Source organism: Blennius ocellaris (assembly GCF_963422515.1).
Source record: "Blennius ocellaris genome assembly, chromosome: 9".
Taxonomy (NCBI): domain Eukaryota; kingdom Metazoa; phylum Chordata; class Actinopteri; order Blenniiformes; family Blenniidae; genus Blennius; species Blennius ocellaris.
In genome coordinates, this window is record NC_137658.1 from 3,656,991 (window position 1) to 3,682,797 (window position 25,807).

Genomic DNA, 25,807 nt, shown 5'->3' on the forward strand with positions numbered 1-25,807 from the left:
GCTCCATCCGCGCGTCCAGCTGTTGCGCAACTGCACCGCATCCAGACAGCGGGGGGAGAGACGAAGAAGGAGGTGTAGGAGGAGGTGGAGGAGGGAGAGAAACCTGCAAGCCGGGAGACCCACAGCAAACCGGGGGGATATTAAAAAAAAAAGGGAACTATGGCGTCGCAGACGATGCAGTCGTGCCCGCAGCTGTCCGAGGACCAGGTCAAAACTCTGGAGTACAATTTTAACAACGTCAGCAAGCATCCGGACATGACGACGCTCATGCTGGTGGCGGCGGAGTGCGGACTGAGTGAGGAGGATACGGAGGTGAGAGCCAGCCTGATTTATACCAACCATCACTTTAAAAAAAAAAAAAAAAAAAACTTTTTCTAATCGGTTAAAAATAGAAGAATTTTGTTTTGGTTGATTTTACGCAAAATCTCCTCCGACTGAATCCCATTTCATCCACAAACACTCACCTTGTCTCATTTTCTTTTCATTGTAAAGTTGGATTAGTTTCCATTCTGGCACACTGAAGCGACTCGCGCAGGGAGGGAAGTGTTTTTATTGGCTGTGCAAAGTAGCACTTAACATTTGAATTAATTATGAGAGATGGAAGCAACCTTTAGTTCTTTTTTTTAAATTTATTTTTATGAGATTGCAAATACTGCTGACACTAACTTTATGGGAGGTTTTTGTTAAAGGAAAAAAAAAAAAGAAGACATCATCTCTCTCACTTTCATTAAATAAACACACTTAAAAGCATCACTCCAGTCAGTGTTTCCTTCCTTCCCTCACTACAATAAATGATTCATGACCTGTGCAGGTTAATGTTAAACTTTCCTCTGGGGTCTTTTATGAGGTTCCACTCAGGTGACCTCTGACCAAAACAAGCCCGTCAGAGTGACTCCAGATGAGTCCTTCCCTCCCAGAGTGTAGAAATCTCGCCGTGTGACGAGACAATGCTCATCTGGGTGCAAACTGACCCGCCGTCGCCGCCCCGCCGACCGCCAGGTTTGTTTTTACCGATGAAGTCACGCCGGAGTTGAGTTTCCTGCTGCTTTTTTCAGGTCCGCCTGCAACTGCTGCTAATCCTCCCAAACAGTGAGTCATGGTTCAGGGTGCCGGAGGCCCCCGAGTGACAGGAAAGGAGCCGTTAATCGCGTGGCGAAGGGGCCGCGGGGCTCACGACATCTGCTGGGAGGTTCATTAGCTGCTTTGACTGTTCATGTCTCCCGCCGCCTCGGCGCTTCACCACGAGAAAGGAATCACATTTTCATTCACACGTGAAATATTCTCTAGTTTGCGGTGCAGAAAAAATGACCATTTGACATGCATGTTCTTTATTTCACGGTGAACATGCGTCAACTATCAATGGGAAATGAACGGCTTACCACGGCGCAAATTAAATAAATGTGAAAGTTAAACTGTAAATATGCGAGAATTTACATTGTGAAATGAAATTAAACGTGAAAAATCAGCAGAAAAAGACAAAAACGACACTTTAAATGTCGTCGCAAAGACTTAATTTGTGATGTTCTTTCCAAAATCTGCTAAAGTTGCAGCTTAACCAGGCTAGTTTAGTGTTTCAGTACAAGCTTCCGCCACAAGGTGGCGTATTGAGTCATGGAAAGAAGCAGCAGGATGAGTAGCTGCCATTATTTTTACCATTATTATACTCGACCTCACGACAAACTGAGAAAAAAAAAACCAAAATTATGGAAAAACTATACGAATCATAAGCTTTACTTTATTGACTCAACATTGCCACCCAGTGTACAACAGAGGCATGACTTCCATTTTGCCTCTTGCCCCTTTAACTAAAACTTAAAATTTAACTTGTTTCATAACGTATGCTATAAAAAAAAAAAGTGAATAGTATGTTGATAGAGTCAGGATGGAAAATATTTCATTTATTAAGACGCATCAAGACAAAAAAATGTATTTTAAACAGAACGTTTTTTGTTTTAATTGCCTTATAGATGACATAAAGAACAAATAGGCACTATATACTGATGACTAGTCCATTTATTTTGTTCTCACTGCAGCTTTAAAGCCCCAAAAAGTCTTAAATAACATTCAAAATGATCAAATAATGATAAAATTACAGCTTTCGCTCCAGTAATGAAGTCAAGAGGGGGAAAAAAAGACATTTTAATTATCCAAACCTTTTGCTTTTAATACCGCGGCATTTCGGCTCCTCACTCCCACGTGTAAACACTCCCTCCACCTCTCCTCTCGGAGGAATGCCTCTGGCTTTACTGTAAAGTCCGGGCATCTGCCACATCAGCAGCCAGATGCGAAGCCTCAGAGCAGCGATAACGCCGCATGAAGCTGAAGCTATGCAGGCGCCGCCAGATACTGCAGGTCCTGGTGAGAAAAACCCTCACAAGCGCATTACAATTTTTTTTTTTTCAAAGGGCAAAATGGCCGAGGTCTCATCTGACAATTGAACGCCCTCGTTTGAGGATCCATCAAACAAATATGGATTTGTCCCCCCCCCCACACATGTAAATCTTTGCCACGTGAGGCCGGCGCAGCCTCAGACTCGCTCCGGAGGCAAATTTCTGACCTTGTTGGTTTTGTGGAGGACGACAGGTGAGCGACGGGGAGTTGGGAGGCGTGCGCTTCTCGCTCGGAACATTGAACGGGATTAAACGCTGTTTTTCCGGTTCGGCCTCACAAACCGGTTTCACTTCGCTTCAAGGCACAACTGTCACATAAAGATTCTTTTAGAGTTCAATCAGAGCTAATGTCGCTTTGGAAGATGAATGTAGTTGCAGTTAAACTACACGTGACGGCTCTCTGAGAAGACGCGGAACTTATATAAGGAGTGTAAAAAGGCGCAAAATGCTGGTGAAATACTTAAACTTTAGCTTTATTGCTCTGGTGAAAGATGCAATATGTGACGATGTATAGAAGAGAAATGAAGCTCAAGACATTCACAGACTCACACCTTCTCTTTTGAATGAGTTAAAATCAGAAATGGAGAAAACATTAACAGCTTAATCAAAATATAATGAATGTTTGTATTTAATGAAGCCATTTGTAAAAACTTAAAAGAACTGCTGAAGTCCAGTTTTAAACTGAAACAGGTGTACTATGAGGATAAACTTAAACATTTCAGCAAGATACCATAACAATCTTTTCCCTATGATAAAAATCTTTTTTTTTTTATTTTAAACTGAAAAAAAAAATGCAGTTTACTCTCCTTGTTGACACTTTCTCCTCGTGGCCACTTGTGGTATTGCGAGATCAATACATCGTCAATCCCATCAATTCTTTTATGTGATTATTGTTGCCATTAAAATGTACAAAATGAAATTTGTCATCAGTGTAAAAAAAACAAAAAAAAACAACACACCTTTTAAAAAGGAGGACATTTCTGGAAAGTGATGTCAGATTAATGGACGATGTGGTCATTCTTCATGTTTTCCATCCAAACTGTTTTTTAAGGAGTTCCAGACTCAATCAAGTGAACGATCCCAGGAGCCGCCCGTCACTGATGATAATATTGTAAATGGTCTCTTGGTATCTGAGGCTGGCTTTTCCACGTTCGCTTCCAAAATGAGAAAACTCTTCATCTTGGCGGCAAAAATGCTTCGTCCTGTTCAGAAAACAGAGATAATAGTGAATTTATGAAGCTCGTTCAACCTGCCAACATGTCAATTTATTAGATTTTCATGTCATGATAGTTTCTGTTTCTTCGTACAAACATTAGATGATAAGTCCCAACAGACTTTAATAAAGATGACATGAACATTTTAATGATCGCTGATGTAGAAGTGGAGAAATGCTTCTACGTTTTCCAGTCGTGGAAAACATAGAAGCGTTTGAGAAAAGCTGCAGAGGTGAAGAAAAATTTCCAAATATGCAACGATTGGAACAGCAAACCTGTTTGTGGAAAATGTAGGTGTGGAGCAGCGGAGGATGTATCCTGCCGCCAAGCAGAAAATGAATGGACAGACTGAAAATCTGCAAAAACATTCCCGTGAGAAGGGTCGTTAATGCGCCATTGTGATATTATGACTAATAAATAGAGGACGCTTTATTCAATACACGTTTCCTGTAATGAATAAATGCTTAAATCGGCCGAACGCATTAGATCTTGTATTTTTGTCATTATTTCAAAAGGTCAAAGGTCAAAAATCAGCCCCCCCCCCAAAAAAAACAAACCCAACAAAGTCAATAAATCGCAGCGTCAACATCTGCAGAAGATAAACTGAAATGCGGCAAATTAGGTTTTCGTCCACCGTCGTCGCTCAACAGTCGGATGACGTCTTCTAACTGCTGTGATCTGGAAGAACAAAGACGTTTGTATTGATCTCTAGTTTGTTTGAACACGTCGACCTGATATCACTAAACCTTAATGTGTGAAACGTCCATTTGGTTCAAATCAGGCCCAAGAGAAGGAGCGATGTAATTTAAACGTACTGATCCCAACGATCAGAGATGTTAACATGATGTGTTGATATTTTAGTCATCGCACGTTTTGATCTTTGATCCTGCGAGTGTGAGGCTTGTTTTTCATAGTTGGATTTTTTTTTTACTGCGGCTCTGGAGTGATTAATCGCTCCTGTTCTGTTCCGGCTCCCTCGGGAAATATCTCAGCAGTTTGTTTTTTTTTGTTTTTTAAATTTGCTCTGTACAGATGAAATTTTCATACAAAGAGAAGGTTGAAACCTTTTGAAAGGTTTGGCTGCAAACGTTTCGCCGCTGAGCCTCATGATCCAGCCTCTTCTGTCCCATTCAGCGTTAAAAACACACAAAAAAACAAAACAAAAACAAAGGTGGGAAAAGCTGCGGCGACCTGACGAGAGCCGGGGGTGAGCCAGAGGTCGCTTCATCTCACGTGTGTGTGTGTGTGTGTGTGTGTGTGTGTGTGTGTGTGTGTGTGTGTGTGTGTGTGTGTGTGTGTGTGTGTGTGTGTGTGTGTGTGTGTGTGTGTGTGTGTGTGTGTGTGTTTTTTTTCCCCTCCTTTGGCTTTTCTTTTGCCTCCCGACCATCGTTTTTGTGTGTCGAACAAAAGCTGCAAGTGGAAGGAAGGTTCAAGCGAGCGAAACGCCACTCCCTCCCCGCCACTCCCCCCCCCCCCAGTTTCACATCAACAACCTTCACAATGGACGGCGGGGCGGCGTGTTTGAGGCTCCCACGTGTTTGAGGCTCCCACCGCAGAGCCGTTTATTTGTTTTTCGGCGCGGCAAGTTTGGGAAAAGAAAGAAAGAAAAAAAAAAAAAAGGCCTCCTTATGTAACGGAGCCGGCAGGAGAGGCCGACACAAGCGCCATTGTGCGGCTCAGCGGGGTTATAAATCTGACGGTCGTCCTTCACGTGTGACGCTTCGAGACGTTTTGTACTTTGCGTGTAACTTTTAAGCGGCAGGGGGTGGGGGTGGGGGGCGGAGCTAGACGAGACTCCAAGTGAGAATCTCATGTGTCCTCATGAGGAAATGTGGAAATCGTCCAGCCTCCAGCACCCTTCGCCGTCACCGACATTACATCACCGCTCAGCGGGGGGGCGGGGGTCAGGGGTCAGGGGTCACGGGTGTGTGGCGTCGTCATTCTGGACTTTAGCGTCAGAGCACAGGAATACAAACGGGCTCGTTCAGTGTCTGTATTTTCTCAAAAATCTGATGGAAATCTTTTTTTTTTGTGGTTTTCCTCAATAGAAATGAGCCTGGAGGTCGATTCAGAGCCTCTGAGTCACAAACTGTGACTGGAACGTGATTCTGTCGTCGGGCAGCGACGTCACTTTGTTTATCTGACATCAAACAGTTTATGCTCGAGATAAGAAACGGTTTGTTTTAGCAGATTTTTTTGTTTTTGTTTTTAAAAAAAACAGTGTAACCTTGAAGCGACATCATGACATCAGCATCAGGCCGATAATCTTCTCACCCTGTGTGGGAAACTAATAAAGATGTTGTGTTTTTAACTGACACATGAATCTTTGTATAATATGAGGATATTTATGATATGTTTTATTTTATGTGTGTGCCTGCTGCTCGCTGCTCCTAGTATTCCCTTTATTTCGTCTTTTTCTGGACAATGTTTCACATTTTTTTGCTTTTCTTTATAGGAAATTGTTCGCAGAATAATTAGTAAAAGTCATAGCGCACTATTCCTGAATTTTATGAACGTTGTTTTTGTACACGTGCTCCTATTTACACCGAAATAAAAGTTTTAACTTTTTTTAAATTTTGCGATCTTTAGGAGAAACGATCCGCAGAATCGTTAACAAAAGTCATAGGACACTATTACTAAATGTTCCGTATATTTTGAGGTGTTTTTTTGTTCGTGCTCTGGATGAAAAAAAATAAATAAATAAACGGCCCTGGGATAGTAACGTTTGTGCCATTCCTCTTAAAGGGCCAGGCACTGTGCCTCTTAAAGGGCCAGACACCATGCCATACCTTGCCATACCATGCCTCTTAAAGGGCCAGGCACCGTGCCGTTCCGTGTCTCTTAAAGGGCCAGGCACCGTGCCGTACCATGCCTCTTAAAGGGCCAGACACAAGAGCTAAAAAGTTAAATGGACATTAGATGGCAATTAAACGTTCATGTTCAATATAGAAATCACATGAATGTGAACTTTAAATAAATAATGTTTTAATTTCCACTCGTGAATAAAGATAAGAGGGATCCATCATATTTAGTTTATTAGTTGAAGTGGAAGCAGGTAACCTATTTCTACTATTAAGTTTTAACGACACACATATTAAAAACTCAAACGTCGATGGGGTTTCTTTCTTTACACTCGTCAAACGACTTTCATTCACGTAAAGTTGACCTGAAGCCTGAGGATGGACGTTGCTTCACGGAGGATCAGGAATCGGTTTACGTCACAGCTCTCGTGTTTCTCGGATAAAGAAAAAAAATACAAAAAAACAACCCTTCCTGAAATGCTTCTTTCTCTTTGTCTCCTGCAGCTCTGGTTCAAGCTGCGTAACGAGCAGTGGAGGCAGGCCGAGGGTCTCCCGCCGAAAGAGGGGTCGGTGTTCCAATGAGACTTTCCTCGCCTCCTTCTGGATGGAGATTTACTCCTCGCGGACGAACTGACCTCCTCTCTTCTTCTCCTCTGTATCTCTGAAGCTATTTTATCTTGTGGAATGTGAAGGTGCTTGTGTCTTGTTGTCGTTGCCAATTGTAACCGGCATGTTTACAGAAATAAAAACATTATTATTGAAAGTGAGGAGGAACCGCCTCTTTTGTTTTCTGCTGCTTTGTTTACATGTGAGCTATAGACTATAAAAGAGGTGGTGGTGGGGGGGGTTATAATGGACACTGCTGGAACATGTGGGGATAAATCTGCCATCGTGAGCTAAACAAATGTCAGGTGATGTCATGTCATTGTCTCTTTTTTTCCCTCTCTCTCTCTCTCTCTCTGTCTTTTCATTTCCATGAATGTAAAAGAGGATGTGATCTCACTAGAAAGTCTGTTTTCCACCTTGGGGCGCAGCGACAGTCGCGGTTGCTCATGTAACGGCCACTCCGTCATGGGAAAACGCGATAATGCAGACATGTCGATTAGAATTAAAAGACAACGCTCTCATAATACAAATCCCTGACATGGAGGTGCTTCTGGCCCCTCTGGTGTCGAGGATGAATTCATAGGATCATTAATCGCGTTTTGGGAAATTCCCTTTCCTGCACTGACCCTTCCTATTCCCAGGAGGCGGTTGGTGGCCATATTGGGGGTCAAGGGTTAGGTTAGGTCTCCGCTGTGGGAATTGAACCCGCAAACTCCTGACCCAGAGTTGGCTTCTCCAGCTTCCAGGTCCCCAACGACCCAGAAGTGTGTTTTTGCACTCATTACGTAATAAAAATCATTTATCTGTTTGTTCGTCTGTTTGCAGGATTACATCAAAACCGCGACACGGATTTTGACGAACTTTTTCGAGATTCAACATTTTTTGAGGGTCGATTTCAGCCTTTTCTTCATCTCCAACCATTTATATAATGATTCATGATGGAAATGAATTTATTCACGTGACCAATATTATGAGAAAATAAGACTTTCTGATGATGGATCCATTCAGACTTTACAAATGCATCCACATGTATGAAGGGTTACTTTATTTGCACCAGGAGCTTTAAGAAGTGGATGTACGAGTCTGAATCCAGGAGAATTTCTGTGTTTTATACATATTTGCGCTTGCGACTCTCACTTTCCAGGTCATAAAGACACTCTGAGCTCCGTCTGGGTGGAGGAGGGCCGGAGGAGCCGGGTGGGGTTCCCCCCCCCCCTGCCAAGGAGCTGGAGGCGAGAAACGCTCTGATCGTGGGAACCAACACCCAGACCGACAGGTGAGACACACTGCCGCCATTCACAGGTGTCCAACACTGGAACATTCATGAGTTATGATATTCCTGTTTATTCCAGAAAGTGAGCATGTAGAATACCCCTCCCCACACACACACACACACACACACACACACACTGGAGGGTAATTATAGAAATACAGAACCCCAGAGGGGGTTTTCCTCTGTTTAGCCTCGTGTGAAAAAAAGTCACACCCACTAAAGAAAACAAGTTTTCTTTTCGTTTTTTTTGCAATTTTTGGGCAAAGTCTCAGTTTAGTCTCTCCGTCCTCTCACTCATACATCAACATTTACTCTGCAGCTTGACCGGATTACTTGTAAATGGATTGTTTTTCTTGTTTTTTCAGTTCTCAAAAGTGCTAAATCAGCAAATTAGAAGCAACGATTATCCAGTTAAGAGTGTTTTAACGAAATAAAAGGGGAAATATGTATTTTAATAGAGCAGGTATAATTATAGCAATAATATAAATTCAGTCTTTCTTTCTTTCTTTCTTAAATCTGGATATTTATCAAACAAAAAGTAAGGAAACTGTGTGACTAGTGGTTTTTATTTGTGGATCAGTCGACGATTTCACATATTTCTTCTAAATAAAATCTTGGATGAGACGAGAGCTACTGCTCTGTTCACTTCTTTGCAAAATTCTTTCTATTTGATCTTGTTAATCATGTTAAACAAGTCGAGGCTGTGAAGATATCCCGACATCTCAGCAGCACCGAAAGAATTTAAAATATGAGGAAGTCTCCTGTCACCCGATGCTTTAATAGCAATAAAAAATGTTGTTTGGTCTGGTTTGTTCTGTTTTCAGTGTTGTTTTTGATTTGCTGCCAGCGGCGTTCAACTCATCCCCGGACTAATGACAGTAGAATAAACATGACGGCGACCACACAGCTCGATTCCTCCACCATGAATATGGAAGCAGAGCGGTGGGAGTTCATACTGGGGGGGGGCGAGAGCTGGAAAACATGCCGGGGGTCACGGGGGCGCCTGATTTGTGAATGAAAATGTCTCCCGTTCGTCCCGGAGTCGCCTCAGAGGAAAGCGGCGTGGCGGGAGAGCGTGTGCAGAATGTGAATTGCGCTTTGCTTTTTGTGCGTTGCCAAGAGGACACGGCGGAGCCGCCGAGGAATCCGTCCTGCAACGTCTTGAATCCAGAAACTTGAACCTGCCACTTTCACGCCAATTTTTTTAAGGGCCACAACATTTGATCCTTTTAACTTTCCGCACTGTTTTCATTGCTTCTCTCTGTTCACTGTTGATAACATATGATAGTTTTTTTTAACTTTCCAAATGTGTTGTTTTCCTGAGGCTTTCATTAATTAATTCGTCACTCCTGACCTTTTACAGGTGACAAAAAAAACACTTCTACTGTCACTTCACTTCACACACACACACACACACACACACCCGGGTCAAAATGTGTATAAATGTGAATAATGAAGCAGAGGGAAGCTGAAAATATCTCCCAAAGGCATCAAATTACAGATGAGACATTCCCATGGTGTCAAACAAAATTGGGTTTTATTTACATGTTGAATTAACAGAAGACAAACAACAGGCTCCCAGAAAATGGCGTCTCTGGTTCACCATCGTGAAGCTCTTCTCTTCTTCTGTTGTTTTGCTTTCTTCTCTTGTCTTCTGGTCACAAACTTCTTTCCTTGTCCTCCATCTGAAAACCAAAATGTGTTTTGTGTTAAACAATGCTGGTTAAACAGCCTATCAACCAAGGTTAGTGAAGCTCTCTAATTAACTAGACAGAAAATAAAGCCCATCCAACCGATCCAGTCATTTTTCAATTATGAACAACAGCTTGTCTTGTCATTGAGGTGCTTACTTGGATTATTGTTGGGCTGGTTCTTTTCCGTCGGGTTGGAGGAGCAGTCAGAAGTTGCGACCTTTGTCTCCTCTTTACTAGGTTGTGGTGATCTTTAATAAGCAAGAAGGAAAATTGTTAGTTTCAGTTCAGTTAGTCTTTTTTCTTAAAATACTAAAACTCCTCAGAGCCGTAGAGTTTAGACAAATACCTGTTGACAGAGGCTGAAGGTTGTTGCGAGACATGTTGTTCCGGGGCCTGGTCCTTCTTGTTCAGGTCAGATGGACTATATTTGGACCAATATTTGCATCCGGGCCAGGTGATGCTGGCAAGTAGTGGCTCAATATAGTCATATTCATAAGAAATGCAACTGTCGCACTCCTCCAGGGGTTTGCTGTAAGAGTTCACATTGGACGAGAAACATTACAGGCCATTACACTCAACAGCTTGCAAAAGCACAATGATGTTGAATATTTGTAACACTTAGCAGCTATTGTATTGGTCTGTTTGTTTAAAAAGACTCAAAATCATCAGAGATAAAGTTTGGACAAAATACCTGTTGACAGTCTCTGCATGGTCCAACTCCTCCAGCTGCTTTTCACTGGTTGAAGGCTTTTCTTCACTGACGGTGATGCTGGAGAAAAGAGGCTGAACATACTCATATTCGTAAGAGCTGCAATTGTTGCACTCCACCACCTGGTTGCTGTTGGACCTGGTGATGCTGGCAAGAAGCGGCTCAATATATTCCTCTTCCTCAGAGCTGCAATCACCAGATAGATAAACATTACAGGTCATTACACTCAACAGCTTGTAAAAGCACAATGATGTTAAATATGTGTAACACTTAGCATCCAACTGATCAATGGGTCTGTTTTAAAAGACCAAATCATCAGAAAAAGAGAGTTGTGACAAATACCTGTTGACAGTCTCTGCAATGGCCAACTCCTCCTGGTGCTGTTCGTTGGCTGAAGTTTTTTCGTCAGTGAAGGTGATGCTGGCGAAAAGTGGCTGAATATATTCCTCTTCCTCAGAGCTGCAATCATCACACTCCACCACGTGTTTGCTGCAAGAGTTCACAATGGAAGATAAACAATCATTACACAGCTTGCAAAAGCACAATTGTGTCAAATACGTGTAACATTGAGCAGTTATTTCATTTGGTGGTGTGTTTAAAAAGACTCAAAATCATCAGAGATAAAGTTTGGACAAAATACCTGTTGACAGTCTCCGCATGGTCCAACTCCTCCAGGTGCTTTTCACTGGTTGAAGGCTTTTCTTCACTGACGGTGATGCTGGAGAAAAGAGGCTGAACATACTCATATTCGTAAGAGCTGCAATTGTTGCACTCCACCACCTGGTTGCTGTTGGACCTGGTGATGCTGGCAAGAAGTGGCTCAATATATTCCTCTTCCTCAGAGCTGCAATCACCAGATAGATAAACATTACAGGTCATTACACTCAACAGCTTGTAAAAGCACAATGATGTTGAATATTTGTAACACTTAGCAGCTACTGTATTGGTGTGGTTGTTTTAAAAGACTCAAAATTCATCAGAGAGAGAAAGTTTTGAAAAATACCTGTTGACAGTCTCTGAATGGTCCAACTCCTCCAAGTGGTTTTCACTGTTGAAACTCTTTTCGTCACTGAAGGTGATGCTGGCGAAAAGAGGCTGAATATATTCCTCCTCCTCAGAGCTGCAATCATCACAATCCACCACGTGTTTGCTGCAAGAGTTCCCATTGGAAGATAAACAATCATTACACTGAACAGCTTGCAAAAGCACAATTATGTTAAATATTTGTAACACTTAGCATCTATTCTATTGGTCTATTTGCTTAAAAAGACTCAAAATCATCAGAGAGACGACGAGAGGACAAATACCTGTTGACAGACTCTGCGAGGTCCAACTCCTCCAGATGGTTTTCTTCAGGTGAAGCCTTCACTTCTGGAAAGAAATCTTTCTGCACTGAGGGAAACCCATGGCTTGTTCTTTCCTTGCCATTTTCCACCTCTTCATGCAGGTCCTTCAGCTCTTTGTCCAGACCACTGATTTTCTCCTGCTTGTCATTCAGATTTTTGAAGTACATCGCTGCAACTCCCCTCACCTCTGCCGCGAGGGACTGTCTGTTAATTGTGGGAGCGCCACAAATGTACTGTAAAACACAAGCAAAGACCATCATTAGACCTGCTCAATTTAATGTTTGCCTCAGTTACCTTAGAAAACGTTATGGTCTTCAATCTTCCTCTCATTTCATTTACACCCAAAATTACGTGGTTCTACTAGAAATACTTGTATTTAACAACAACTTACATTCAAAATCTGGACCACTCCGTGAAGCACATTCCCCTCTCCGGTCTCCATCTCTGGAAGCTGTGGTGGTACCGTCAAGTTGTTCATCGTGTTGTAACAACAATCTGCAGCAAGTATTTGGAATAATATATTGTCAATTTGTCACAGAAAATTGACAGTTGGTAAGGTCACCAAATGTACTTTTTTGCATTCAACTCACAGTTTTGACGGAAATAGAGAATGTTGTTTGCAATCAAATCCTTGAGAGGAATCTCGCAGTGGATGAAGTCTCTTGGAGAATCGCTGTCGCGTGTCTCACAATCGCTGGAGGGTGAAGAACTGGAAATCGAACTGGAAATCGAACTGGAACGTGGAGAGAAACAAGTGGCTGCCAATGCTGAACAAAGCTGATCCGGACTGAAAGGAAAAGGCAAAAAAATCGGTTCTATCTGCTGTCTGTCCTTTGATGTGTCCTTTGATGTGCCATAAATGGATCTTTAAAACACTGGAGAAGATCAAAATGATCAAAGGTCCTTTGATGTCATCCACGAGGCTCCTCCCCCACGAGGCCCCGCCCCTTGAGGCACATCAAAGGACACATCACAGGACAGACAGCAGATAGAACCGATTTGGCCTTTTCCTTTCAGTCCGGATCAGCTTCGTTCAGCATTGGCAGCCACTTGTTTCTCTCCACGTTCCAGTTCGATTTCCAGTTCGATTTCCAGTTATTATTTCCAGTTCTTCACCCTCCAGCGATTGTCAGACACGCGACAGCGACTCTCTAAGAGACTTCATCCACAAGTCTCTTAGAGATTCCTCTCAAGGATTTGATTGCAGACAACATTCTCTAGTTCCGTCAAAACTGTGAGTTGAATGCAAAAAAGTACATTTGGTGACCTTACCAATTGTCAATTTTCTGTGACAAATTGACAATATATTATTACAAATATTTGCTGCAGATTGTCGTTACAACACGATGAACAACTTGACGGTACCACCACAGCTTCCAGAGATGGAGACCGGAGAGGGGAAGGTGCTTCACGGAGTGGTCCAGATTTTGAATGTAAGTTGTTGTTAAATACAAGTATTTCTAGTAGAACCACGTAATTTTGGATGTAAATGAAATGACAGGAAGATTGAAGACCATGACGTTTTCTAAGGTAACTGAGGCAAAAATTTAATTGAGCAGGTCTAATGATGGTCTTTGCTTGTGTTTTACAGTACATTTGTGGCGCTCCCACAATTAACAGACAGTCCCTCGCGGCAGAGGTGAGGGGAGTTGCAGCGATGTACTTCAAAAGTCTGAATGACAAGCAGGAGAAAATCAGTGGTCTGGAAAAAGGACTGAAGGACCTGCATGAAGAGGTGGAAAATGGCAAGGAAAGAACAAGCCATGGGTTTCCCTCGGTGCAGAAAGATTTCTTTCCAGAAGTGAAGGCTTCACCTGAAGAAAACCATCTGGAGGAGTTGGACCCCGCAGAGTCTGTCAACAGGTATTTGTCCTCTCGTCGTCTCTCTGATGATTTTGACTCTTTTTAAACAAACAGACCAATACAATAGATGCTAAGTGTTACAAATATTTAACATAATTGTGCTTTTGCAAGCTGTTCAGTGTAATGATTGTTTATCTTCCAATGGGAACTCTTGCAGCAAACACGTGGTGGATTGTGATGATTGCAGCTCTGAGGAGGAGGAATATATTCAGCCTCTTTTCGCCAGCATCACCTTCAGTGACGAAAAGACTTCAACCAGTGAAAAGCACCTGGAGGAGTTGGACCATTCAGAGACTGTCAACAGGTATTTTTCAAAACTTTCTCTCTCTGATGAATTTTGAGTCTTTTAAAACAACCACACCAATACAGTAGCTGCTAAGTGTTACAAATATTCAACATCATTGTGCTTTTACAAGCTGTTGAGTGTAATGACCTGTAATGTTTATCTATCTGGTGATTGCAGCTCTGAGGAAGAGGAATATATTGAGCCGCTTCTTGCCAGCATCACCAGGTCCAACAGCAACCAGGTGGTGGAGTGCGACAATTGCAGCTCTTATGAATATGAGTATGTTCAGCCTCTTTTCTCCAGCATCACCGTCAGTGAAGAAAAGTCTTCAACCAGTGAAAAGCAGCTGGAGGAGTTGGCCATTGCAGAGTCTGTCAACAGGTATTTGTCAAAACTTCCTTTCTCTGATGATTTGGTCTTTTAAAACAAACAGACCAATACAGTAGCTGCTAAGTGTTACAAATATTCAACATAATTGTGCTTTTTTAAGCTGTTGAATGTAATCACCTGTAATGTTTATCTATCTGATGATTGCAGCTCTGAGGAAGAGGAATATATTGAGCCGCTTCTTGCCAGCATCACCAGGTCCAACAGCAACCAGGTGGTGGAGTGCAACAATTGCAGCTCTTACGAATATGAGTATGTTCAGCCTCTTTTCTCCAGCATCACCGTCAGTGAAGAAAAGACTTCAACCAGTGAAAAGCACCTGGAGGAGTTGGACCATGCGGAGACTGTCAACAGGTATTTTGTCCAAACTTTATCTCTGATGATTTTGAGTGTTTTTAAACAAACTGACCAATACAATAGCTGCTAAGTGTTACAAATATGCAACATCATTGTGCTTTTGCAAGCTGTTGAGTGTAATGGCCTGTAATGTTTCTCGTCCAATGTGAACTCTTACAGCAAAACCCTGGAGGAGTGCGACAGTTGCGTTTCTTATGAGTATGACTATATTGAGCCACTACTTGCCAGCATCACCTGGCCCGGATGCAAATATTGGTCCAAATATAGTCCATCTGACCTGAACGAGAAGGACCAGGCCCCGGCACAACATGTCCCACAACAACCTCCAGCCTCTGTCAACAGGTATTTGTCTAAACTCTACCGCTCTGAGGAGTTTTAGTATTTTAAGAAAAAAGACTAACTGAACTGAAACTAACAATTTTCCTTCTTGCTTATTAAAGATCACCACAACCTAGTAAAGAGGAGACAAAGGTCACGACCTCTGACTGCTCCTCCAACCCGACGGAAAAGAACCAGCCCAACAATAATCCAAGTAAGCACCTCAATGACAAGACAAGCTGTTGTTCATAATTGAAAAATGACTGGATCGGTTGGATGGGCTTTATTTTCTGTCTAGTTAATTAGAGAGCTTCACTAACCTTGGTTGATAGGCTGTTTAGCCAGCATTGTTTAACACAAAACACATTTTGGTTTTCAGATGTAGGACAAGGAAAGAAGTTTGTGAGCAGGAGACAAGAGAAGAAAGCAAAACAACAGAAGAAGAGAAGAGCTTCACGATGGTGAACCAGAGACGCCATTTTCTGGGAGCCTGTTGTTTGTCTTCTGTTTATTAAACATGTAAATAAAACCCAATTTTGTTTGACATCATGGGAATGTCTCATCTGTAATTTGATGCCTTTGGGAGATATTTTCAGCTTCCCTCTGCTTCATTATTCACATGTATTCACATTTATGCATGTTGTGTGTGTTTCAAATGTGATGTGGCTCTTGCTGTGGTATGGCTGTTAAACACTTTTTATCTTAAAATGTATTATAAAGTTAAATAATAAATAAAGACATTTTTTTCCTAGTAAATTAAAATTAAATATTGTAGAAAAAAAGGGGGGAGGATTAACACTTTTCCCATCAAGTCTCATGAGGTAAAGTATCATGACAGACACTTTAAATAAGAGATCTTGACTCATTAAGTAGCAGAATAATCCAATAAATGCATTTTCACACAACTCCTTGACCTAAAGTTCCTCAGAGCAGCAGGATGTCACACTCGCTGCTCGCGCTATTATTACTTGTTCTTAATCTGAAAGTACACGCACAGAACAAACAGCACTCCCACGGTCTGAACAATCCACTTTATTAGCTGGAAGGCCAAAGTGTCAACACGTGGGAGGAAACTTGCGTATCTGTGAGGTTTGACGACGATGACGACGACACGCAACCGTGACACGAGCTCAAATATTCCCTCCGGTGCCGGAACAATCGAGTACAACTACAGCTGGTGTGTAAATATATCATGTCACTTTTATTTGAACAGGTCCCTTCAGATTAAAATCTATTGTTTGAGGATGACTCAGCCAAAAGGCAAACAGCTGGGGGAAAAAATAAGAGCAAGCAGAAACTAAAAGCTTTTCCAAGCAATAAAAACGTGAAAAACTTAAGTTGATTTATGTTTGTTTGCTTGTTGCTCTTTGCCTGCGTCTTATTAATTTTCTCTATTTTCTCTATTTTTTTCTAACTGGACCTGCAGAAAGTCTCTTCTGGGTCTGGTTCTGCTGGTTTCTTCCTGTTTCCACTGCCTCCCGCGTTCTTGCTCATGTTAAATTGTTGGATTTTCTCTGTAAAAGCGCCTTGAAAAGACTGTGTTGGCACGATAGAAATAAAATAAAAATAAATGGAAATCCAGATTTTAGAGTAGCACTTAACTAAACAGCTTTAATTCACCCAAAGATGTAAAACGCTGCAGATTGTGAAACAACTATGTTTAAAAAAAGCATTTTTTTTTTTTTTTTATTGATTTCTCAGGGAATTTTTGTGGACGATGAAGACGAGCTGATGTGAAGAGCAGGAGGCTTATGAACCACTTCCACCACTTTTTTTTCACCCTGCCACGGATCATTAAGGCGAAAGTACAACCATGTGGACGCTCAGATTTCACCTCGTGTGTCGTGAACCATACATGGAGGCTCATTTAGAAAAGCTTGCAGCACATTTATTTCTCACGCGGTTGTTTGCAGAGTTTTAGCACGCAAATGTAAATAGTTTCCACTTTCTGATCTGCTGTAATTCTGGAGTTACTGTAAAATAAACCACTTAAAAAGAGTCGGGTTTAAAGACACGGAAACTTAAAAACCTACGTACAGCAGCAGGTGACATTATTGTTTTAAATAATTTTTTTATGTATAAAGCTTTTGCACAAGGCATACAAATTGTGTGTAGAAGCTACCAGAAGGCTGCTTTGGAGGAACGTTTTAATAATCATCTCATTTTTTTTTAAAATTCCATTTCTTTCTTAAGAAGCTCAGACTTCGTCTCTTCTGGACGAAGGAAACTCATTCGCCCCACGGCTGTAGTAAATACTTCTTCTGCACATGATCAGTTGATGGACAGTAACACCAATATTTCCTCCAGAGGGTCACGACTCCCAGTCTAAATTCTCCTGGACTTGGTACTTTTATTTTGACAGTCACCGTAACAACAATCCACCTTGATCAGGAATTTGTGTATGACTCGTCAGAAATGTGAAAAAAGTTTGATTTAATGAATTTTCGAGTGCTGAAAACTCTAAAGTATGAATCTAAAACAACACCCTGGATGTATTTTATTTTCTCAGATTAAATTACAGATTCATATAATAGAATGTCTCATTCTTTTTAATGGCAGTTCTTGGGATTTGTAGATAATGAAAATAATTTTTCTGAAGTGTGTTAAATCTGCAAAGTTACAGGTGATGCAGTTATGGGCTTAAGAAATAAAAAAAAAAATTCCTCTGTGAAAATGTGTTTTTATTGAATAAGAATCATCTTTGCCTGCATTCATGACTTCATTATGATTTCTTAAAAAAAAAAAAAAAAAGAAAGATTTCCTCCTTCAGGAATGTTGATTTCTCATGTTTTCGCATTTCATTTCGTTTATTTGTTTATCCTCGGATACCCCGCTCCTCCGGGGCTGCGGGTCACGATGGCGGCGGGTTAATCCCAGATTAGCCTCCCTGCAGGACGTGGGGTCAATCTCCTCTGATGTCTGCCTGCCGCCTCTGAACGCACAACTGTGGACACTTTCCTTAATGTGACTCTCGCTCGCTGGCACCAGCAGTGTGAGTGGGATTACGGAGGATTCTCTGCTCGGCACCCTGGGGTCTGAACGTGGCTTTCTTAACTCACCCTATAGGAAAACACCAAATCTAAATATACCGTATAAAACCTGCTGGGTGGAAGTGAGTGACGGGGGGCCGTGTCACTGTGCAGAGATTCAGCCACACATGGTTCGAATAAAAGAGCAGATTTCATCTTTCATTCGTCGAGCTGCAGACAAAAGCTGCGACTCGTAAGCCAGACGTGCTTTTCTCTTCCAGCGGCCGTCACCGTTCCTGCCAATAAGATCGGGGATTCAAACCAGAGATTTGAGCGAAAGCCTTGAGATCACAGTCCAACATGAACTCATCTGGGGTTTGCGAAGCGCGATAATGACATCAGTACAGCAGCACGGGGGCGTCTCGCTGTCTCTAATCCAGACTTCTGGAATTGATGACTTTTAATATATGTTTAAGATTTGTGTTGGTTCACTGGGCCGCTGCTGCACCGCGGCCTCTTCGGGGGCTTCTTAAGGCTCCTTAATGCTCCACGTTAGATATGAAGCCTGCTTTCTGTTAGGGATTTTACCCACAGGGATTAATAAAGTGATTCAGATTCCGTTTGTAATCTGTGTTCATTTCATCCCTGTTTTCTACAGATGCAGACGAGAACAGTACCAGGAAGTAACCATGAGGGGGCGCCTGCTCCTGATTTCTACTCATCACCTCATGAGGAGCTACAATATGACAGTAAATTCAACTTTAACCATTTTTACTGTTATTAGTACATATTCCTTCTTCTTCTTCTTCGTCTTCGTCTTCTTCTTCTTCTTCTTCTTCTTCTTCTTCACTTGGGTTCAATGGCAGTTGGCGTCCATGAAGTTGCACTACCGCCATCTACTGGTTACAGCGAGCCCATACCACCACCCCCAAAGAAAGAAAGAAAGAAAGAAAGAAAGAAAAAAGTGGAAAAAAAGCACTTCTGCTACTTCTGAAATAATACTTTATAATGCACAAAATAAAACTTTTAAGAAAATAGAAATAATTTCATCGCCAGGCCAATCAAAATATCCACTACATGAAGGATATCGACCAACTTTCCTCAACCAAGCTTTAGCGCCAAACAATATAATTTCTTTCAAGAAGTTCTTAGAAGATTCCTTTATTATTCCACAATATGCGAATCTTGTGCAGCAGCGGTTCACTTGACTGTAAGAGAAAATCTCCAATACAACGCAGGATCACATGCAGTAAATTAATTCAAAAGCAAAACAGAACCAGTAAATAAGAGTTACTCTGTTTGTTCTGCAAATAAACAAGCTGAAGCTCATCATCAGTAATGTTGTGCAGTAATGTAAAAGCTTGAGATCTAGTCTACAATATGTCATTGTTTTTTTGTTTTTTTTTAGTGTTTTACTGTCTTTTCACTTGAATTATTTTACTTTTTTTGTAACGCTCACGTGGGCCGGACGTTCTTCCGGCTCCACTCGGGTTCTCGCGGTGGGACGTAGTCTTTGGAAAGTCGCTTCGGCTCGGCCAGCATCTCCACCCGGACGCTCGCCGTGGCTTTCTGCGCTGCCCTGGAAACCTGGTCACAGAGATAAGATGAGCTTTCATCACAAGCGAAGACAAATCTGAACTTTGAGCCTCTGAGTAGTTTGGGGGTTTTTTGGGGGGGGGGGGGTTTTACAAATAAAAAACTTAACCCTAAATTAGAGAAGCAGGATTCAGACCACTGCATTTGTAAGCCCATTTCCTAACTTGAAAAAGTAATCCGATTACTGATTTATTATTATAGAGTTATTCCTTTACTTTATGGATTACTTGTTTTTAAAAGTAACTCAGTGAGAATACGAGTAACTTTTTAGCGACTTCTGCAGTCGCGTTCTTGTTGCAATGATATGATTCTGTGATGATGTTGGTTAGTTCCGATTCTTTTGCGTTCCCTGAACGCACCGTCAGAATAAGCTGGTCTGTGATTGGCTGAGAGTGGAGAAGGGGGCGGGTCCGGTGAGCGTGTGCATGGAGGAGAAGGAAAATGTCATAATTTTTTTCTTTTTGAAAGGCGAGATAAGTAACTTTGATCCACACTCCACACCAGTAGGTGGCGGTAGTGCTCCAATCCGTTGTTTGTCAAACCGCCACAGAACACTGACCCTCCAGACAGGCTCCTCCGGTGGTCCCAGGTCGTGGCAGACCTCGCTCTCTTTCAGCCGGGGCAGCGACAGCTGAGCGACTCTCTTGGAGATCCGGGTCGTTCTGGACGAAACCGAGACGAGCGAAGCGACGTCCTGTGGAGGAAACATCCAGAAAGAAGTCGCATGTTCTTCACTCTTTTGCCCCTTCAGTGAATCAGACGGGTCATTTTTGGCACACTCTAATTTGACGGGGTCATTCTGTTCAAATGACTGACTTGTTCGGCAATCGAGGGTGAAATAAAGCAACCGTAGACTCAACAAATCCACGTTTGGCCAAAACGACGACTTTACTGTCTGACTGGACCACAAGCATGTAAAAATGTGTTGTGAAATGTGGCCACAGACTCACATTACACGTGGTTTTGGTTCCAGGTCTCACCTCCACGCCGCTCTGGGAGTTCGGCCGGGCGGGTTTGGGTTTGGAGAGCTGCAGCAGTCGAGGGGAGACGGCCACAGTCTTCAGACTTGGACTGATGTGCCAGACGGGACAGTTGATCTCACAGCGAGGCGTGTGAGGAGGCCTGCAGGGCCAGCAGAGGGTGTTTTGTTTGTTTTTTCATGAGCTTCAGTTTTTCTAAACACTTAAATGCAAGTTTTGACTGTAAATGATACTTTGTTCCTTTGAATGAATACCCGAGTCGACATCAGAAGCCTTAAAGAGCATTCATGAACAAATCTAATTGAGTGTGGTGTCCCACAAGGCTCCCTGCTGGGTCCCATTGCAGTTTGAATTTTCAATGGTAAACTTTTCCAAGCAATTAATAATATTTCTGTAAATTTTTTTGGGCAAATCACAACAAAGCCAAGCTACTGTTTTAGACGACCGGCATTTTTTTTTTAAACAACAATAATGTTTCTGTTCGGAGCCTATCGACCAACGGCCGATAGGCTTTATCGATCACATCATAATATCACAAACTTGTGACTCGGCTCTATTTCAAAACATCAAAGCAATAATGTGTCAAAATAAGAAATCTTAATCATTATCAATAAGGAAATTAAGCATTATTAACAATTATTAGTAATTATCTTCTTTTTGGTTCCATGTTGGTTGTAGAGCTGATTTGAGTCATTATTTTTTAGGGTGATGGACTTGTAACATGTTTTTTTTTTTCTCAACAAGAAAGATTTTGTCTTCAGCCACAAAACATATTTAACCTTTAAAACTCAGTTTATAAACTTGTATAAATATTTTCGCTATACATACAAAAACTCATTTCAATAAGGCCGACATTGTGTTTTTTCTGCCTTTTTCTTGTGGTTTTATGTTTTCAACTGGTGAATTCTTCGTGGTTTGCCTGTTTACTGTCTTTTTTAACCACTTGGCTGTTTTACATGTTTTTCATTTCTTCCCTTTCTAGTAGTTATAGCTATTTGTTGTGTTTTAAGTGTTTTAGTTTCTTCACAGCTTAAACCGTTTTAACTTATTTGGTCCTTTGTCCGTTTCAGTGATTTCACCATTATTCATTTTTAGCATGTTTAACCATTTCGCTGTGTTCGTTTAGCAATTTTTGCAATTTGACTTCTTTTCATTGGATCTATCTGTTTTGGTGTTTTAGCTGTTGACTGCCTGATCCATGTAGTTGACACATTCAATTTTATTTGACAAAAAAAACCTTTTGAAAGCCACTTTAAGCACCATATAGTGTAAGATGAGATACTTGCAGCAAAGACAATCTGATAGAAAGAAACATTTTTTCACATTTTCCTCACCAATCATCTGTGTCCTTGTTGTTCTACGCTGATTTTTCTTCTTTTTTTTTATTAATAGAAGTTAATGAAGGAAAGAAACTGGATCATTACAGTTTAGATTTACACTCAAAATTAAATCTCTTCACTGGGGAAATCTCAGTTTTCTTTATTTTTATTTGATCCCAAATCCATTCATTGTCCCACTTTGTGCTTGTTTTTCATCTCTCTTGTTTTGTCTGGTTTATTATTTATCTGTTTTTTTGTTCAGGTCCAGGACATTGTATCAGCAACCACGTCTGTCTGCCGCCAATATGACAAATGCGGACATCACCTACTGAACCTCCGACGAAGGCCCGACAACATGTTCAGCTGCTGAGTTCAGGATTTAAAAAAAGACTCCCGGGGGTCCAGGACTCTGGACAATGAGCTCTATTGTCTGGGCTCGTCGCCCGGCGCTGAAATAACAGACGTCCATACGCCAGCGCAGACGTTAAGTGTTGGACATTTTCTCCTATTTAACTTTATGATATGTTGCATTCTGCCGCGATTGAACCGGAGACCCTGGTTAGCGTGCGGAGGGGGGGGGGTATGTGGGAATAATCTCTGAAACAGATGTGACAGAGTTCATCCTGCTAGAAGCTAAAACAGCAGCTTGATCGATGACTTCCTCAATCAAACTGCAGCTAAACCTGAACATTTCATGTTTTCACTGAGGCTCGTACGTATGTTTTTACATGATTTGTTTTAAAGTTATTTCAGATATTTAATAAACAAAAACAAGAAATATTACAGGAAGCCAAAAGACTAATAAGCTTACGCTTCCTTCTACTCTTTTTTTTTTTTTTGGATGTGCATTAAATTTATGATTTTTGAAATAATTTTGCTGGAAAAACATTGTGAGATTCTTGGAGGCTTTATGGGGAAGTCCTGCATTGCAGCTGAACCCCCCCCCCCCCCCCCCCCCCCCCAATATACTTGATTAGAAATACCATCTAGTTAAATTAGGTTTAAAGCGTTAACACTTTGTCAAAGAAAAGTGTTGGTTTTACGCTGCAGCAGCGGAAAAACTGACTGATGTAGTTAGTATGCCGGGCCACAGGAGGGCGCTGTTGCTTGTTGTTGTCATGAAACCACACAGCCATGTGTGCACACACTATAAACATTGATAAAATGTAGAGTGCCTGACATCCGTATGGACTATTAACTACAACGAGTTGCGCGTAGACGGACCAAAATTGAAGAAAGTTCTGCGGATGCACCCTTTTCCGATTCGTGCAAAATATCACATGTTAACTTTTTGTGTGAGTGAATTATCCAAATTAAAAAGGTGAAGAACTCCTCCCTTCAGGATTGTTTGGCTGAGGTATGTCGTGTTACCCTGCTTCCCGGGAGCTTCTTCTCCTGCTTCTCGGCGTCGACAGGCGCTCAGTGTTTTCGTACTGGGCCGTCATGGAGGAAGGACGCTGGCTCTTCCTGAAGAATCTCGCCGCCTCCTCCTTCCTGCAGGAAAGTGGAAGCTATTAGTCCGTCCATTACACTTTGTGTTGCGTGTCGAGGACAAAAGGAGCGTCTCAAGGAGGAAGAGGAGGAGGAGGAGGAGGAGGGGAGGCAGAACAATAGTTAAGTGTCAGTGCTCTGTTGATGATGGCGGAATAAATGGAAAATGGTCTCTGTGGGCTAAAAATACTGAAGAATTTGCACACAAACAGGAGTAAGTGTAACAATCTCACTGTGTTGCTCTTAAAATTTAACATAAGATTTCTCTACAAACTTTTTTTTCCCATTACATCAAGAGTATAGAGTTTTACTACATTGAGTAGTAATCAGTTGAAAAATCAGTTCATGAAAATCGAATAAAGGAATCACATCATCCAGATTCTCAACACTTTCACATGGATCTCATTGGTCCAAAAACATTTTATTCAAAGTTTATTGCTCTTTCTCGATTTTCCCTCCATTTGAACATTGGATGATAGGAGCTGCATTCAGAATCTGCTGTGTCTGTGTGAGCTGGACTGGCTCCGCCCACACATGCCCATGTATGGGAAGAGGAGGACGTACTTCCTCTCGTGGTGCCATGTGCCGGAGCAGAGCTGCCTGATTGTGGGAGGAGTCAAAGGGGAAGGAGCCTACCTTGACTGTGATTGGCTAAACCCCCCTGATGACACTATATAGGGTTTGATTTCTGATTGGCTGGTTGGAGCAACCAGCCAATCTTTGATTCTGTTTGAGTGAATCAAAACTTAATCTCCATGTAATATAAAGTTATACGGAGAACGTTTGAAGATGTATAATCATAATGTTATTATTATAAACTCGCCTTAAATCTTAAAATTGCTTAAAGAATGACAACAACCCAATTTGAATTGACAATTTTCAAACTGATCTGCAAATATTTCCTGAAAACAATCACTTTTTTTTTTTTAATGGGTTTTAGGAAACTGCCGCAGCCAATTGTCATGTTATGAGCAGAATAAGTGGAAATGCATTCACACATTTCTTTCTTTTTTTTTTTTTTCAGGTTCAACATGCGTAATATTGGCAAACTGAACCAAAGCCAAACAGCACATTGTCTCCATGCCATATTTTGCTGGATAATTAAATCTGAAATGAAAATGTGTGCGACTTCCTGACTCCAAAATAATGCAATTATGCGCTCAACGGTCAACTCATTATTCAAAACAACAGCTTTACAAATACATTCTAGATTTCTATTTCAGCAAAAAAAACAAATAAACTCATAAACAAAACAAACAAACAAAAAAACCCTGCGCATCTCTATTTCTCCTGAATCACCACTACCCTCACATCTCTGGCAGAGTGAATGATGAATCCTGCTTTAAACACAAGCAGTGGGCCGTCATCCTCAATGACTGTGAATCTTCCTGATTGGTCCTGCGAGCGGCACATCCTGTGTATGTTGTTGTTTTTTTTCCAAATTGAATTACAGGCAGTGAAAGACAACAGACAGTATTTTACTCTGCGGCTGTGAGAGCGAGTCTGACAGCTCTCGGGGGAGCCGATCCTCCCGGCTGGCACCGGTCCTGAACATCACTTTAAAGCTCCCCACGGTTGCACTCGGCGCCGAGATATGCGGACGCAAGCGCCACGTGAAAGAGGCCTGTCGTTTTTTTAGCCCTCATGGTTTTTTGATGGAGTCATCAATAATGTTGCGGGAGCGGGCCGGGCCTTGCTGCAGTTACCTGCGGTGGTCCTCCCTTGCTGAGAAGTCTCTTTTGTGTCTGGCCAGGTATTGGATTCTCGCGCTCGGAACGGCCCTGAGCGCCGAGGCGGCGACGGGCCAGATCGGCTGCTGGCTGCCCCAGTGCAGCTTCTCGCTGATCGATAAACACATGGAAAGTTTCCGATAATGCCGTGTTGGCGATGAAAATCTCAGATGCAACATAAAGGATTTTTTTCAAACATGACTCTTCGATTGAACCGTGACCTGTGGTCTGTTTCTTCTATATATACATATACATATATATATACATATTTCACAGCGTTCCAGACATCTGTATTCACTTATATTCTCTCACAGAAGGAAACACAAACCACGGCTCCTGGATTCCTGGAGTCGATTTCACATTGGATCAGTGAACAAACATGCAATATCATATGATGCAGCAGCTGGGTTGCAAAAAAAAACAACTAAAAGTGATGAATAGAAGCTATTGTGATGTTTTGTGTGGCATCAGAAAAAAA

General features: G+C 41.8%; 1 protein-coding gene across 1 annotated transcript; it reads left to right on the forward strand.

Annotated features, from left to right (window-relative positions):
- hopx (HOP homeobox) lies at positions 1–7,162 on the forward strand. The gene is made up of 2 exons (XM_080502110.1): positions 1–312; positions 6,910–7,162. Exons 1-2 carry the CDS (start codon positions 160–162, stop codon positions 6,985–6,987), a joined length of 231 nt encoding a protein of 76 aa, XP_080358236.1. The 5' UTR covers positions 1–159; the 3' UTR covers positions 6,988–7,162.
- The last annotated feature ends 18,645 nt before the right edge of the window (positions 7,163–25,807 follow it).